This window comes from Panthera uncia (genome assembly GCF_023721935.1).
Source record: "Panthera uncia isolate 11264 chromosome B2 unlocalized genomic scaffold, Puncia_PCG_1.0 HiC_scaffold_24, whole genome shotgun sequence".
NCBI classification, from domain to species: domain Eukaryota; kingdom Metazoa; phylum Chordata; class Mammalia; order Carnivora; family Felidae; genus Panthera; species Panthera uncia.
This window is the reverse complement of record NW_026057580.1, coordinates 23,972,654-23,988,955: the sequence shown is the minus strand read 5'-3', so window position 1 is coordinate 23,988,955 and position 16,302 is coordinate 23,972,654. Positions and strand designations below refer to the sequence as shown.

At 38.3% G+C, this 16,302-nt stretch overlaps 1 protein-coding gene across 22 annotated transcripts in view; it reads left to right on the top strand.

Moving 5' to 3' along the window:
• The window catches only part of DST (dystonin), a 493,789-nt gene that overhangs the window by 386,046 nt on the left and 91,441 nt on the right, over positions 1-16,302 (top strand). For all 22 annotated transcript variants that reach the window (XM_049652833.1, XM_049652831.1, XM_049652828.1 and 19 more), the window contains 6 exons: positions 372-431; positions 1,484-1,725; positions 2,932-3,061; positions 5,837-6,036; positions 7,708-8,203; positions 9,738-11,209. In XM_049652833.1, coding sequence (XP_049508790.1) covers positions 372-431; positions 1,484-1,725; positions 2,932-3,061; positions 5,837-6,036; positions 7,708-8,203; positions 9,738-11,209 — 2,600 coding nt within the window. The remainder of the gene's footprint in view (positions 1-371; positions 432-1,483; positions 1,726-2,931; positions 3,062-5,836; positions 6,037-7,707; positions 8,204-9,737; positions 11,210-16,302) is intronic.

The following is a 16,302-nucleotide window of genomic DNA, read 5'->3' as shown; positions in this document are numbered from 1 at the left end:
TGAGCTTCAAGGACATTATCACTAAAATTTAGCAATAAAGCAACTTTATCGCAAAATTGTTTTATAATTAATACTTAATTGATTGTTAATGTTAATAATTGATTAATGTATTAATCTAAAGTTATTGACACTAGTATTTAAAGTGATCATGTTACCTTACCACTTTAAGAATGAATTTTATAGACAAGAAAGTTTCTTAAAATTTTCGACCTTTATTTGATTTAGAAATTGAATCAGTGGTTTACATTTTCAAATAGTAATAACATTTGTAAATGACTACTGTTTATGGGGTTTGAGTTAATGCAGTCTACTGTTAATGTGTAGAAATACTATTGGAATCTATGACTACTTCAGTGTTAATAATTTTGCAGGTGGAATAATAAATGGTGAAGGAGCAGCCACAGATACTCAAGAAATTTTGGCAAATAAAGGTGAATAGTAACTTTAAGTGCTTATTTTTTTTTGTTAACATTTATTTATTTTTGAGACAGAGAGAGACAGAGCATGACGGGGGAGGGTCAGAGAGAGGGAGACACAGAATCCGAAACAGGCTCCAGGCTCTGAGCTGTCAGCACAGAGCCCGACGCGGGGCTCGAACTCACGGACCGTGAGATCATGACCCGAGCCAAAGTCAGACGCTTAACTGACCGAGCCACCCAGGTGCCCCAATAACTTTAAGTGCTTATTGATTACAGTAACTTTGTTTTTGTTTTTGTTTTATTTTTTATTATTTTTTTTAATGTTTATTTATTTTTGAGACAGAGAGAGACAGAGCATGAATGGGGGAGGGTCAGAGAGAGAGGGAGACACAGAATCCGAAACAGGCTCCAGGCTCTGGGCGGTCAGCACAGAGCCCGACGCGGGGCTTGAACTCACAGACCTCGAGATCATGACCTGAGCTGAAGTCGGACGCTCAACCAACTGAGCCACCCAGGCGCCCCTTGTTTTTGTTTTTGAGAAAAAATCTTCAGAGATGAACAGTAGTTATATCGAAATTTCAACCTTGACTTAAAATAATTATTTATTATCATAGTCATTTGCCATAAGTATCATATTAATATAACATTCCATGCAGTTTTGTTCATCTGAAGTTAGTGAAACCTGGTAGTTCAGTTTGGTATTTGGTTATGTTCCTTTTTTCTGATTAAGTAATTTAAGATATTTTGTCACTTGGAATAACATTCTTTGAGCTATTTCCTTGAGTTTGATTTCTAAGAAATTAATATATAGCATTTTATGGTTTTTGGTATTATGTAATGTACCTAAATTGTTTGTTATTAAATAGCATTATAATTCTAAAAAAATTTTTAGAAATATTAACCCTTTAGTTCTAAAAATTCTATGACTTTATCATGGTAGGCTTAATATAGAGAAAATACAAGGGAATAACATGTAAAGCAAACTTATTTCTAGAGTTCTAACTCTAAACTGTCTTGAAAATGTGTCCATCTGATTTTATTTTATTTTATTTTTTTACTTTTAGGGTTAACATCCATTAAAAAGGATATGACTGACATAAGCCATGGTTATGAAGATCTTGGCCTCTTACTTAAGGACAAAATATCTGAACTGAATAGCAAACTCTCCAAATTGCAAAAGGCTCAGGAAGAATCAAGTGCAATGATGCAGTGGCTACAGAAGATGAATAAAACTGCAACAAAATGGCATCAGGCACCTACACCTACAGATGCGGAAGCTGTGAAGACTCAAGTTGAGCAGAACAAGGTATATTCTGTGGATATATTTATTGAAGACCTAAAAAAGAACAGACTAGCATTCCGATGGGACCCTCAGGACCCCTATTGTGATTTCTAGCTCTATAACCTTCAGCAAATAATTTGCCAGTTTTGTTTCATATGTTTTTCTGTAGAAAGTGATGATAATAGGAATCTGTTTTACACACAGACATTACAAAGATGAGTGAACTGTTTGGGGTAACTTTGCCACCTTTCTTTGTTTTTTTTTTTAAAGATTTTATTTTTAGGAGTGCCTGGGTGGCTCAGTCAGTTAAGTGTCTGACTTTGGCCCAGGTCATGATCTCATGGTTAGTGGGTTCGAGCCCCATGTCAGGCTCTGTGCTGACAGCTCATGGAGCCTGGAGCCTGCTTCAGATTCTGTGTCTCCTTCTTTCTCTGACCCTCCCCCACACACACTCTGTCTCTCTGTCTTTCAAAAAATAAAACGTTAAAGATTTTATTGTTATGTAATCTCTACACCTAACATAGGGCTTAAACCTACAACCTACAATGATCATGAGTCGTATGCTCTACTGACTAAGCCCACCAGATGCCCCAGCTTTGCCACCTTTAAATCATGTTAAGTCTGGGATTTTAACCAGTCAACTATTAGAAAAGATTTATGTAGGTGTATCAGGGATTTGTTCTGTCCAGCATAAAATAGGGTAGCTTATGCTTTCCCTTTCTTCAATAGATGGCATTTCTTTCTGCAACTGTCAAGGCGGGGGAAATGACTTTTTGTGGCAATTATGGCAAAAATGTCTACAAATGTGATTACCTATATCTGAATTCTATAATGTGTTATCCAGAAAAGCATTGACTCACTAGTAGATTCTCAAAACTGGCAGCTTTTATCCAGACTGATTTTCTTCTCAGTTACAATATTGATGCCATCTTCCTTTTTTCCAAAGGGATTTGTTTGAGGATAATAAGAAATTATTCCTAGGTACTAGGGTGTAGAGTAATTTTCTCCACAGAAAGTGGAGTAATTTTCTCCACAGGAGTAGTGTTCCTCTTTGGGATTCCTTTATCAGATAGTTGAAGATTGGTTAAGAAGAGGAAAGGAGAATAATTACCGCTGAATTCTGGTCCTCACTCATTTCAGCACCTAACAGTAGATATTTTCGTCTGTTGTAATTGTGTTTGTGTCTTTTGATATTGACATACTTTAACACAGTTTTTTTCCTTTTGTTAGTCATTTGAGGCAGAACTGAAGCAAAATGTAAACAAAGTACAGGAGTTGAAAGACAAATTGACAGAGCTGTTGGAGGAGAACCCAGATACTCCTGAGGCCCCCAAATGGAAACAGATGTTGACAGAAATTGGTATGTTATGTTACTTAAACCAGAGTCCACCAATAGAAAGAAGCACAATTATTTTTTAATCACAGTCTTTATCAGAAAAAAAATTATCCAACAGCCTCGGTTTACTTTTGAATTTGCCTTAATGTTTCGTGTTTAAAATGTTGCATATTTAAATATACCATTTCAAATTTCATTGTACTGAGACTTGGCATATCTTGTATTTTTCTTGCTAAACACCATAACTAAGTTTATTTTTATGAAGAGGGTAGATACTGGGAAATAAAATGCTGTGCACTGAGTAACATGTTTTCATTACTGGTTTTTACTTGATTTTTGGTGTTTCTATTTTTTTATACTTTATTATATTTTAGTTTAAATATTCCTTACGTGTGTGTGTGTGTGTGTGTGTATGTATTATGTACACACATATATATATATACACACATACATACATACACACATATATATTCCCTTTGGTCTGGAAAAGACAAACTCCCTTCTCCTTCATGAAGTTCCTTCTGGGACTCGTTTGGCCCCTACTGTGTGTTCTTCTCTTCCCCCATCAGGGTTAAAAAGTAGCTCCCTACAGAAATCTAGTGATTTTCACTCTTTATCTAGAGTTATCCTCCCATCTCTATCCTGTCCCCATAGAAACGGTTTCTCCTAAACAAGGAACTTCCTTCACAAGCTCTATTATCTTATCACCCCATTTCACTATTATAATGATAAGGAAAATGCGCGTAAGACAATGGTACTAATTTTCCCTACTTCATAGTATTGTTTGGAGAATTCAATGAATTAATGTGTGTACGGCTTAGACAAGCTGTACCTGGCACATAATAACTGCTGTGTGTTTACTATGATTATAATAAGAATTATTTTACTTTCAATTGTTCCATTATGTTTAGCTAAATATTGTCCTTCCATTAGAGTCAGATATGCTATGATAAATTTAGAAACCTGTAAATATGTTTTAGTTTCAAAAGTTATTTTAAGGGATCTTAACATTCAAAGCTATATTTAATCCAACTATAGACTATTGCATTATAATTAATTTGTCCCTAATTCAGTGGCTATCACCTGGGGTATCAGAGTTACTTAGGACAGTATTATCAAGATATTTGAGAATAGGGGTGAGAGTAAGAAATGCATATTTCAAAAAATCTTCCCGATAAGATTTTGATATTTCTCCCTCCCAATTCATTATTTGAATTGCATTATTTTGTTGTCAGACTATATTTGATTGGAACATACCATATAGAATGATGCTATTAGGTGAGGTTTTCGGGACTGGGTTCTATTAAAAACAGCCATTTATTGTACTGTGTTAGATGAAAAAATCTGTCAGGTCAACTAATCATGCCCATCAGTAACTGTTTATTGAGTGACTAATGTGTTCAAATGCTGGTCAATAACTCTTGGCCTCAGAGAGCATACTGTATGAGGGTGGGAACAGCTTGAAAGCCTTCCTGGCAGAGAAATCTAGTAGAATTGTGATGAAGGACAGAGCTGGGGTATACAGAGAGGAGATAGGGCTGTGTTAGGTATGGGGCTTATGTAAGCAGAAGCCTGTTTGGATGATAATGGTAGGATAAACAGGGCTAGGTTAGAGGTTTCATCTCAGACTGCATACCCTCTACTGTTAGTAGATTAGGGTCAGTTTGTGGGAGGCCTCGAATGTGAGGCAGAAGTCCTCCGATTTTATCATATAGGTGGTGAGGAGTTAGTTATTGAAGGATATGAGCACAGAAATGACATATTTAAGTGATTTTTAAGGGAAATTATTTTAGAACCAAATTGGTTGCAGCTGGGATACCCTAATTACAAGGAAACCCGTGGTAAGACTAGTAGTCTAGGACTATAGTTCTCAAAGGTGTGCCCCTGGGAGCAACAGCATCAGTGTCACCTGGGAACTTTCCAGAAATGCAGAATTTCAGCCCCCACTTCAGACCTCCTGAATTGTAGATTTTGGGGATGGGGCCGAGCAACCTGTATCCCTCCAGGTCATTCTAATGCAGCTGGGGTTTGAGAAACACGAGTCTAGGCACACCATGATGAGGACCAAAATGGAGTTAGGACACTAGGAATGTAAAGGATGGGTTTCAGGTTTTATGATCAAGGATATAGGAGTTCGGAGAGTCATGAAAGAACATTCTGAATTATTGTTTCTCAGTGACGTGGAAGAGAGAATAACCTTTCAAAGTAATCTAAAATCGGAAAAATCTGCCAGTTTCGATAGGAATAAAAAGTGATTTTTTTTTATGTTAAGTGTGAGGGGTTGGTGAGATTTCCTAGTGTAACTTTCAGGCAGCTGGTTGTCAGTGGTGATTTAAATAAAATAGAATGGACATGGATATACAAACGTGGGAGTCATTTGCCCAGAATTGATCATTGAAGATTTCCTATTAAAGGAAAGAATTAATGTTCATTGTTCTAGTAGGGCAGTTATTGTTGAATAAACAGACTGTATAGGACCTCTAGAAGAAATGAGGATCTCCGGATCCTGTTTGCTTTAAGGGATATTCCATATTATTCTACATTATCTTCTAGGGTCAGATTCAAATTTATTTTTCATGTACTTCGGTTGATACCCAGCACCAGCATCATAAAATCTGTATCATTAAATGCCATTGACCCTCAGAGTAGGCTTTAATCGACTGTGTAAGAAGAGTTACAAAGATGGAATGATAGCCACCTATGTATCATTCTGAGTCCTGTCCTGCAGTCTTCATACATGTAGTGATGTTAATGTATAAAAACCAAACACCTCTTTTATTTTTTATCTTTTTCTTTTAGATTCTAAGTGGCAAGAACTCAATCAATTAACAGTTGATAGACAACAAAAACTGGAAGAATCCTCTAATAATCTAACCCAATTCCAGACTGTAGAGGCTCAGTTAAAACAGTGGCTTGTGGAAAAAGAACTGATGGTCAGTGTTCTTGGGCCCTTGTCAATTGACCCAAATATGCTAAACACACAAAGGCAGCAGGTGCAGGTGAGTGTTACATGACTTGACTTAATAAGACAAGTGTTTTCATTATAAATACATTAGCTGTGGACAGTATGTGCTTAAACTGCCTTGAAGTGTATTTGTAATGTTTCAGATGCCCATAAGATAACATCCTGAGGTTAGTGGGGAAACCCCCAGGGAACCAAAGCCAGGAGGCATCAGTCTCCTGAGCCCATGAGTGTGTCAAGTCCCTTGATCATTTGAGTCATATTGTGGTTTGTGCAGACCCTGTTAAAAAGGGCCTTCTTTGAAATATTAATGTGATTGTATAAGTAATTACATTTTTATGAGAAGCTGGTATATGCTTTTTATTGTTTAGAAATTGCTCCTTTGAGGTTTTATTCATTTTGATTGTGGTAGAAGATAATGAAACTTGTAAAACTCATGCAATACAGCCCTGAGGGGTGGAAAGACAGAATAAGAAGAGGAAAAAGAATAAGCAAAACAGAGGAACCTTGAAACAGAGTGGGTTAGACCAGTCTAATTACAAAGTAGATAAATCCACAAGGAGAAAAAAAAATACATGAAATTTAAGTCAGAGAGAAAAAGCTCCATTGTGGTTCCAGTTAGATTTCCTCCTGTATATGTAGTGGTATTAGAGCAGTGCAGCTAATCCTATACTTTTGAAAACACAAATCAGTCTTGGTAGTTTAGAGTCAACATGTCCTAGTTCATATATGTTCTTACCCTAAAGATAGTGAAAACAAAAGATGTAAATAAATACTTGGCAGAAATAATTGCCCCTAGACTTGGTAGTCTCCCTAAGATAGATAAAATATTATACTACAATTTAGGGGGTGCCTGGGTGGCTCAGTTGCTTAAGTGTCTGACTCTTGTTTTTGGCTCAGGTCATGATATCACATTTTGTAGGATCAAACCTCACATCAGGCTCTGTGCTGATAGCACAGAGCCTGCTAGGTATTTTTTCTCTCTCTCTCTCTCTGCCCCTCCCCGCCCAACCACCCCTCCCCACTGGCTCACACACATGCATGCACACTGTCTCAAAATAAATAAACATTTAAAAACTTAATATAAAAAGGAAATTTTTAGATCATTCATTTTAGAATGAGAGTCAGTGTTGAGCCTGCACATTCTGAGCAACATGATTTATTGGCTAAAATTTTTATATAGAGAGTATAAATGTCAGTAATCTTATATTTAAAAGAGGTTTTATAAATCAATGCACTATGAGTTAATGTATTCTAACATTGTTTTCACTGAACGTTTCCTTTGGTGTAAAATGCTATAGAGCATTTAAAATATCCTACCAAGAGACAACTCCAAGTAGGAAAATACAAATTTGGTGTTTGTGTGATATGAACTTGTCCAATAGCAGTGCTTGTCTTTGTATATGAAAATTTGTACATGGGTTTTTGTTCATTTTGCCCAGACTGCTATATTTACTCTCTTTTCCCCTTTGAGGGATATTATTTTAGACAAAATGTTATCTCTGTGAAGCACCACTGCTCTTTGGATTAATTTAAGATAATTACACTGCCCTTGAAATAAAAGCTAGGAAAACAGGAACTAAAAAACAAAAGTAAAAACTAGATAAGTAAAAACTAGACCATTTATGTCTGTTTAGAAACTCAAAGCTCTGTTTTCCATAATTATCCACTAGTATGTTTATTTACCCTTGTTACCTCTTTGCCTTAGATCCTGCTGCAAGAATTTGATACTCGGAAGCCTCAATATGAGCAGCTAACTGCAGCTGGTCAGAGCATTTTGAGCAGACCTGGTGAACACCCCTCTTTCCATGGGATTGTGAAAGAGCAACTGGCAGCTGTGACCCAAAAGTGGGACAACCTAACAGGACAATTGAGTGACAGATGTGACTGGATCGACCAAGCCATTATTAAGAGCACACAGTATCAAAGCCTGCTGAGAAGTCTTTCTGATAAACTGAGTGACTTGGATAATAAACTCATCACCAGTGCGGCCGTGAGCACGCACCCTGATGCCATGAACCAGCAGTTGGAAGCAGCCCAAAAAATGAAGCAGGAACTGGAGCAGGAAATGAAACAGATAAACGTGGCCCAGGCCCTCTGTGAGGATTTGTCAGCACTGGTTAAAGAAGAGTACTTGAAAGCAGAACTGAGTAGGCAACTAGAAGGCATCATAAAGTCATTTAAGGATATTGAACAAAAAGCAGGTTCGTCTGTCTTCTTTTAATACATATATTTCCTGGAAATAGAGATCAAGTATTGCCTGCTCTGTGTTTCCAAGCTGTTGCCAGGAAGCTAGGACCCTAAAGAGAGTCTGCCCTCACTGAAATTGTAGATGGGAAAGGGGCCACTCACATGAGCACAGAGAGTCATTCTGTGTTCACGTGCAGATGCAGCATCAGGGAAATTCTGCACGCATAATTGGCAAAAATCCCTTGAACGAAGGCCCGTTGAAATTTCAGATATTTCAACCTGGTTTTTAAAAGATACAAATGTTTGGGGCACCTGGGTGGCTCAGTCAGTTCAACATCCGACTTCAGCTCAGATCATGATCTCACAGTTCGTGAGTTCAAGCCCCGCGTTGGGCTCTGTGCTGATAGCTCAGAGCCTGGAGCCTGCTTCGGATTCTGCGTTTCCCCCTCTCTCTGCCCCCTGCCCTGCTCACACTCTGTCTCTGTCTCTCAAAAAGTGAATAAACATTAAAAAAAAAAATAAAAAATAAATAAAATAAGGTAAAAGACCTAAATGTTTTTGTCTTGTGACAGTTTCACTGCATCAGAAAAACAGATGGATACAGTTATTAAAAAGGCTTTGTATCATTTTCTCATCTACAGTTACATTGTTTCATTCTGCCGCAGACAGCTTTTCTAAAGAAATGTGTGAAAGAGAAGCATTTGGCACTCTGTTTCTCTCTCACCTACTGTGGCCATAATTCTGTGACAGATGAGCCAGGATGTGTCAGAGGCAGTGGTAGTGAGTTACTGCACGTTAGAATGGCCTGCATTTGGCTGCTATATTTGTTCTGTTTGAAAGTAACACTGAGTGCCTTGCACCTAGTAAATACTCAGTTTATACTTTTTAAATTGATTGGATTTATTTATTGATCATAGCAGCCGTTTCCGATTTACTCCTTTATTTTGACAGGATATTGGTAATGAATATTAGCTAGCGTGTTGGTGATTATTCCTGTTACGACCACTTTTATGTGACAGGCAGTAAGCCAAGAACTTTACGTGTGCTGTCATTTAATCACCACAATAGCTTCTATTGATTTTGCCAATTTACATTTGGGGAAATGAGGCTCGGAGGTTTAGTCATCTGTTCAGGGTCTTCCAGCATTTTGAGAGGCTGGGCTGGAACCCTAACCCCTGTAGTCCCCAGGTGCTCCGTAGTGCCCCTATGACAGGTACAAATCACGGAAGTGGAAAAGTCAGATTTTACAGGAGGTGGATTATTTATCAGAATAACGTGAACTCTGAACAGTTATCACTTCCTCGTACTGGAATGGAGTTGGCTCCAGGATCTAGCCTTGACAGCTTCTGTTCTTCCTGTGGTGCTCCCCTCCTGCTCCTCCTCAGCCTCCATGTCGGACTTGAGCTCACTTGTAGTTCTTACAGTTAGTGCTAACAGGCTTTCCTTTTAGCCAGTTCTGTATGTTTATTTGGTGGTCTTTCTCTTGTCTTTTCGCAGACAGAATTACATTTTGATGAAAAATAAACATGTCTGTGATTTCATTTTTAGAGAATCATGTTCAGCACCTTCAGTCAGCCTGTGCGAGCTCTCACCAATTTCAGCAAATGTCTCGAGATTTTCAGGCTTGGCTGGATACAAAGAAAGAAGAGCAAAACAAGTGTCCCCCCATATCAGCCAAACTCGATGTCTTGGAGTCCTTAATTAAAGATCAGAAAGACTTTAGTAAAACTTTGTCTGCTCAGTCTAGTATTTATGAAAAAACCATTGCAGAAGGTGAAAATCTCTTGTTAAAAACACAAGGGTCTGAGAAGGCAGCCTTACAGTTACAACTTAACTCAATTAAAACCAACTGGGATGGATTTAATAAGCAGGTGAAAGAACGGGAAGACAGGGTAAAAGATTCATTGGAAAAAGCCCTCAAGTACAGAGAGCATGTGGAGACTCTCCGGCCATGGATAGACAAATGTCAAAATAACCTGGAGGAAATAAAATTTTGCTTGGATCCTGCTGAAACAGAGAATTCTGTTGCCAAGTTACAGTCTCTGCAGAAGGAAATGAACCAACACTTCGGGATGGTAGAACTGCTAAACAATGCAGCCAATAGCTTGCTCAGTGTCTGTGAGGTAGATAAAGAGGCTGTTACAGATGAGAATAAATCACTGATCCAGAAAGTAGACATGGTCACCGAGCAACTTCACAGTAAGAAGTTCTCTCTGGAGAACATGGCCCAGAAGTTTAAAGAATTTCAAGAAGTTTCCAAAGAAGCTAAAAGGCAGCTTCAGTGTGCAAAGGAGCAGCTAGATGTCTATGATTCCTTAGGACCCCAGGCCTACAGTAACAAATACCTGACTGTGTTGCAGACTCAGCAGAAGACCCTTCAGACCTTGAAACATCAGGTAGATTTGGTCAAAGGGCTTGCACAAGACCTTGTGGTAGAAGCTTCAGACTCAAAGGGAACCTCTGATGTTTTATTACAAGCAGAAACCTTAGCTCAAGAACATAGTGCATTGAGTCAACAGGTTGATGAAAGGTGTTCATTCTTAGAAACCAAGCTTCAGGGCATTGGGCATTTCCAGAATACCATCCGAGAAATGTTTTCTCAGTTTGCAGAGTTCGATGATGAACTAGATAGTATGGCCCCAGTGGGGAGAGATGTAGAAACATTGCAAAAGCAAAAGGAGGATATCAAAGCCTTTCTGAAGAAACTAGAAGCCCTCATAGCAAGCAATGACAATGCTAATAAAACCTGCAAGAGGATGCTGGCCATGGAAGAAACCTCTCCTGATCTTGTTGGAATCAAAAGGGACTTGGAAGCTTTAAGCAAACAATGCAACAAGTTACTGGACCGAGCACAAGCCCGAGAAGAGCAAGTTGAAGGGACGGTTGAGCGTCTTGAAGAATTCTACAGCAAACTGAAGGAATTCTCTACTCTGCTTCAGAAGGCTGAAGAACATGAAGAGTCTCAAGGCCCTGTTGGTATGGAAACAGAGACCATTAACCAACAGCTTAATGTGTTCAAGGTAGGGAATTCTTCATTTTTATGTTTAAAAAATTTTTTAATTTTCACTTTTAAAGAGAATTTTTATTTCATATCTTTATTTTTTATTTTTATTAGAAAAATAAATTTTTATTATTTTTCGTTATTAAAATAAATTTATAATTGGTATCAGAAGGAGATTGCCTATTTTGTAGAACCTTCTAATATGGCTGTCATGTAGCGAGCGTTTGAGCCTGAAGGAGCATGTTATGGGGGTAACATCCAGGCATGTGGGGACTTGCAAGCTTACTAGGAATTTGGGCCCTCATGGAATAAAACCTGAGATAATATCAAGAGGTCAAAGGGTACTTGAAAAGTTTTAGGCAAGCCTGAAACTAACATTTTAGAGTCTGCGTCTGATGTCATTTACAACTGACATCTGGAGTGAGCAAAGCCATGTTTTGAACTCTGCTGCAGAGGCCAGTGTATAACACAAAAAGCTTGTTCTCTTCATGTTTGTCTCCCAGCATTTTGTTTAGATGGTGAATTATAGTCTGTTCCTGCTCTTTCCCTTTTTATAGTCTTCTTATCCTTCTTAATTTAATTTCTTTTGTAAACTTTTTCTTCCAGAAGTTCATATTTGTAAAAGCAGAGTGGAGTTCCATGTTGTAATCCTGGTTTTATAAAACAAAGATCTTGGGCTCACACTCCAGAGGATTAGGAAAAAAATTATTTTTGATTGGACTGCAAGCTCCTCCGTGCCAAGAAACGTCTGCCACTTGATGGCACTGAGTGATGCTTAATAAATGGAACATTAGATAAAAATGGTGGGCAGCATTTAGTGTCACTGGTTTTGACCTCATTTATGACAGTATGAGTGAGAGTTGCATCTCCACAGTGGACAAAGACAGGTTCAACGCTGCACCGAGGAGGTCCTAAGTATTGGGACTGCATGGGACCTGTATCAGTCTTTGGGGTTGGCGTGGGTCTTGTTCTATTCATGAGGTATGTTTTGCTTTGCAGTAAAGACCAGTATGATGGTAAGTCCCACCACTAGCACATAAAGGATAAAACAAGGCCAAATGAAAATAGAGCTTGCAAAACTATAAATTATTTCCCATGAGAAATGAATATGAATCAGATGGACTATCATATTCTATGTTGTTATACTTGGCATAGTGTTTCCTTTGCTCATCTTTAATAACGCTATTTAGGTGACTGACTTTTGAAAAATAACTTATTACTATTATGGTCATTTGGTATTTATAAAATGTGTTTAAGGCCTGGTTCCTTCGGGGCTTAAAAATCTGTGATTCTGTATAGATCTTGATTTCTGAAGGTGAAGGAAGTGTTAACCTTAAAAAATAAAACTGGCAGGTACTTTACCATCAAAAGATAGACTTACTTGAGAATAGCAGAGAATTGCGATGGGGGACAAGCATGCCGGGGCAAAACCATAGGCAAGTCTGGAGAACAAAGGAGAGGAACATTGTTTTATGGAGGAAGGCTAGAAGTAGAGAAGGCTGTTGTCAACAAAAAGTCTATTGGAGTAAACTGGGGTTTGAAAGTGTAGCGGCTTCTCACTGGCTGACTTGTTCTGTCTCTCCTTGGCTGGACTGTTGTGGGGATCGGGGTGGAGGGGTAAGTCCTTCCTTCTGCCTGCCCTGCGGTAGAGTAGTATCCACCTGCGAGGTCTGATTCTTCCTGTGGGATTTGCAATTGAGGACTGAGTGGTAGGGCATGAGAGCTCCCCCTGCTGAACTTCCCATTTTAGTGAGGTTTCCCTTAATTAATTTTCACAAAAGCTACCTTACAGTTGATTTGACTTCCCCAATTACTCTGTCAGACTTTCCTATTTCTGTTTTGCAAACTAGAGATTTCCTATGAGAGAATTCACTCTCGGAAAAACAACATTCTGGGGCATCTGGGCAGCTCAGTCGGCTAAGCGCCCGACTCTTGATTTCTGCTCAGGTCATGATCTCAGGGTTCACGGGATTGAGCCCCATGTTGGGCTCTGCACTGACAGTGTGGAGCCTGCTTGGGATTCTCTGTCTCCTTCTCCTGCTGCCCTTCCCCTGCTTGTGCTGTATTTCTAGCCCTCGCCCTCTCCCTCTCCCTCTCCCTCTCTCTCTCCCTCTCTCTCAAAATAAATAAATAAACTTTAAAAAAATAATAAAAAATAAAATGTTCTGCGGCCATTGCTGCATCAAAGGTCTGGGGGAGAGCTTGATAAGTGAGTCCCTGGAGTTTTCTGTAGAACCCTGACAAAATCTGAATGCTTAAATGACAGTAATCAAGTAGTCTTCTTCCTAATGAAATTGAACCATGTTCAGTGCTTTTGTGAAACCTATCATTTCTCTGGATTTTTCTGTGAATTTGTGTAGAAAAAAGGCCTTCATTTCTCTTTACAACTTCAACTACTTGTAAGAAAATGGGCAAAAGTAATAATGTTGGTGCTGCTGCTTGTCGATACCTCCTTCTTTGTGTTCCCAAGCATGAATACAGTGAAAAAATGGGCTCTCCATGCAGAGAATTCTTTTGAAAGTAAGAAAAAGCAAGGTAGGACGAGCACTCTCACCACTGCATGGAAAGTGTTTTGCAAACTGAAAAGCACTAAAGCATCATTACCATTAATGTTACAGAGATTGTTCTGTTTGATTGTGAAGAGAAATAAAGTGGTCACTTCTTCTAAAATAGACCACTTAGCATGCTGTGTTGTCTCTTTTCTGATTACTTTGGAAGCAGTTGATTGATTTTAATGAAATTTAGTAATAAAGAACATCTTGACATAACTTCAGTGTCTTGAGACCTAGGGACTCAAAAAGAAGCTTCCAAGTGGACAAATCACCTGCATTTAATATATTTCAGCAACAGAGGGGAAAAAATAACAAGAATGTTGTTGTGGTAAATAAAGATGGTGGCATACAGTCACTAATTCTGTTTATTTGTATATGTATGTTTTTTAAAAAGCAGTTACAAGCAGTTAACATTTACGGAGGGCTTAGTATGTGTTAAACGTTATTCTAAATCCTGTCTTCAGTTCTGTTAACAGTCCTGAAACATGGATGCTATCATTATGATCCCCATCTTGTGTAAGGAAGCTGAGAGCCAGGGGTTAGGTGACCTGCCCAAGGTCACACAGGTAGTAAGTATCACAGCTTGGATGTTTTGGTGGAAATAATGCAGAACACTGTGTCAGTCTGACTCATCGTGATGCACATCTGATACTTTCTCTGGGAAATTTTGAGTCATCTCTTCTGTAGCCTAATTTGGGTGAGCTAAGTAACCATTGTCCATTTCGAACCAAAAACACCAGGAATACTTACTTGATGAAAGTGTTTTATAAAACCGGCTGTGGTGAGAAACATGAAATAAATGTGTGTGAACCTGGCTTAGAACCTGATGCATGGATGCTGTAATGATGTCATCAATGATGCAGTGATGACGGTGACCACCACCACTGTGGTGGAAACAGAACCAAACAGTTCATTGTCTTCCTGATGGTGTCTCTCTTGATTAAGTTGGCCAATTAATCTGTGTACAATTCAGATTCTAATTTAGTTTTCCTTGGACAGTTAGGCTTTGGTTGAACATTAGTTTTGACATACTATTTTAGGAAAATTAAAACAAGTAGAATAATCTGTATCAAGTGAAAAACTAATAGTTTGCTAAAAATAGCTATTAGTTTTTATGATTTCTAAAAATAGAAGAGAACTCAAGTACTGGGTCTATTTTTATTATAGACTTTGAAATGTAATTTAGTTTGACATTACTCTATCTGGTAGCTTTAGTTGAACCCAATCATGGATAAAATCTTATAACAATTTTCCATAATAGCAAGTTTGGAATATGACTGAAACTTAGTAGCTATCACCCAGTTACTCAGTAGGAGGTGTCTTCTATTCACTGGGAGGGTAATGGATTATTTAAACTAGATAAGGCAGACCTCTCTGCTTCCATTTTTTTTTTTTCCTAAAAATTATCCTAAGAAATAGCAGCTAATATCCTTGAAAGTTCAAAATTAATTCATGTTTAAGATAACAACCCAAACATAATAATTAAAAACAAATGCTATTCTCAACCAAATGTCCTAATTCACTGTCCGTGAAAGCTATTCCAAGTCTTTGAAAATATTACCTTTTGTGTTAGCTTGAAGTCTTTAAACTATTTTGATTGTGTGAGTTCTGTTTACCATATGTTTTCTGACTTCTAAATATTAGTCATTGGACTAAAATGTATGCAGTGTGAGGTGTTTTCTATTACTGTTGATAACTAAAGTATCATTTTTCTACTTATACTTCTCTATATTACATTAAATTCTATGCACACTGTCATCGATTCCTAGGCAGAAAGGGAAAAATTCCCTGTGGTGTTCTCCCATCCCTACCTCCTGGTAAAGATTACTAGCCTAAGATTATCTTCAAGTCTAAATGACGTTATTAAGTAATATTAATATTTCCACATTTTTATTTATCAAAGACACATGTAACCTACTTGCATACAAGGAACGTGTCCCAGCAGTTCCTGTGATGTCATCAACAGCCAGTCAGATCTTCTGATCATCCTGAAGTAATCACTATCACTGTATTGAATTGATTTAATTTCAGTGAAGATCAAAGAAACTTGATGTTTCAATAAGCATATACACCCTTCACACCTCTATCTAGGCCATGGTAAAATGTTTTACCTCAGAACCTGTTTACTTTTTATTTTGGCCACTCTGTTGCTGCCCCAAATTGTCATTCAGTTTGTCCCCACAAATAAACATATCACCAGTACAAAGCTCTCTAACCCAATTTCTTTTTATTTTCAAAATTGAAATAGTACTACATAGAGCAAAGAATGTTTTTAATGTTTATTTTAAAGAGAGAGACTGTGCACATGCGCTAGTCGGGGAGGGAAAGGGAGGGAGACAGAGGTTCCAAAGAGGATCCTATGCTGACAGCAGCAGGCCCTATGTGGGGCTCAAACCCATGAACTGTGAGATCATGACCTGAGCCCAAGTTGGATGCTTAACCGACCGAGCCACCCAGGTGCCCCCCAAATTTTTAAAAAAATTTATTTATTTTGAGAGAAAGAGAGAAATGGGGAGGGGCGGGGGGGGGGGGGGGGAGAGAGAGAGAGAGAGAGAGAGAG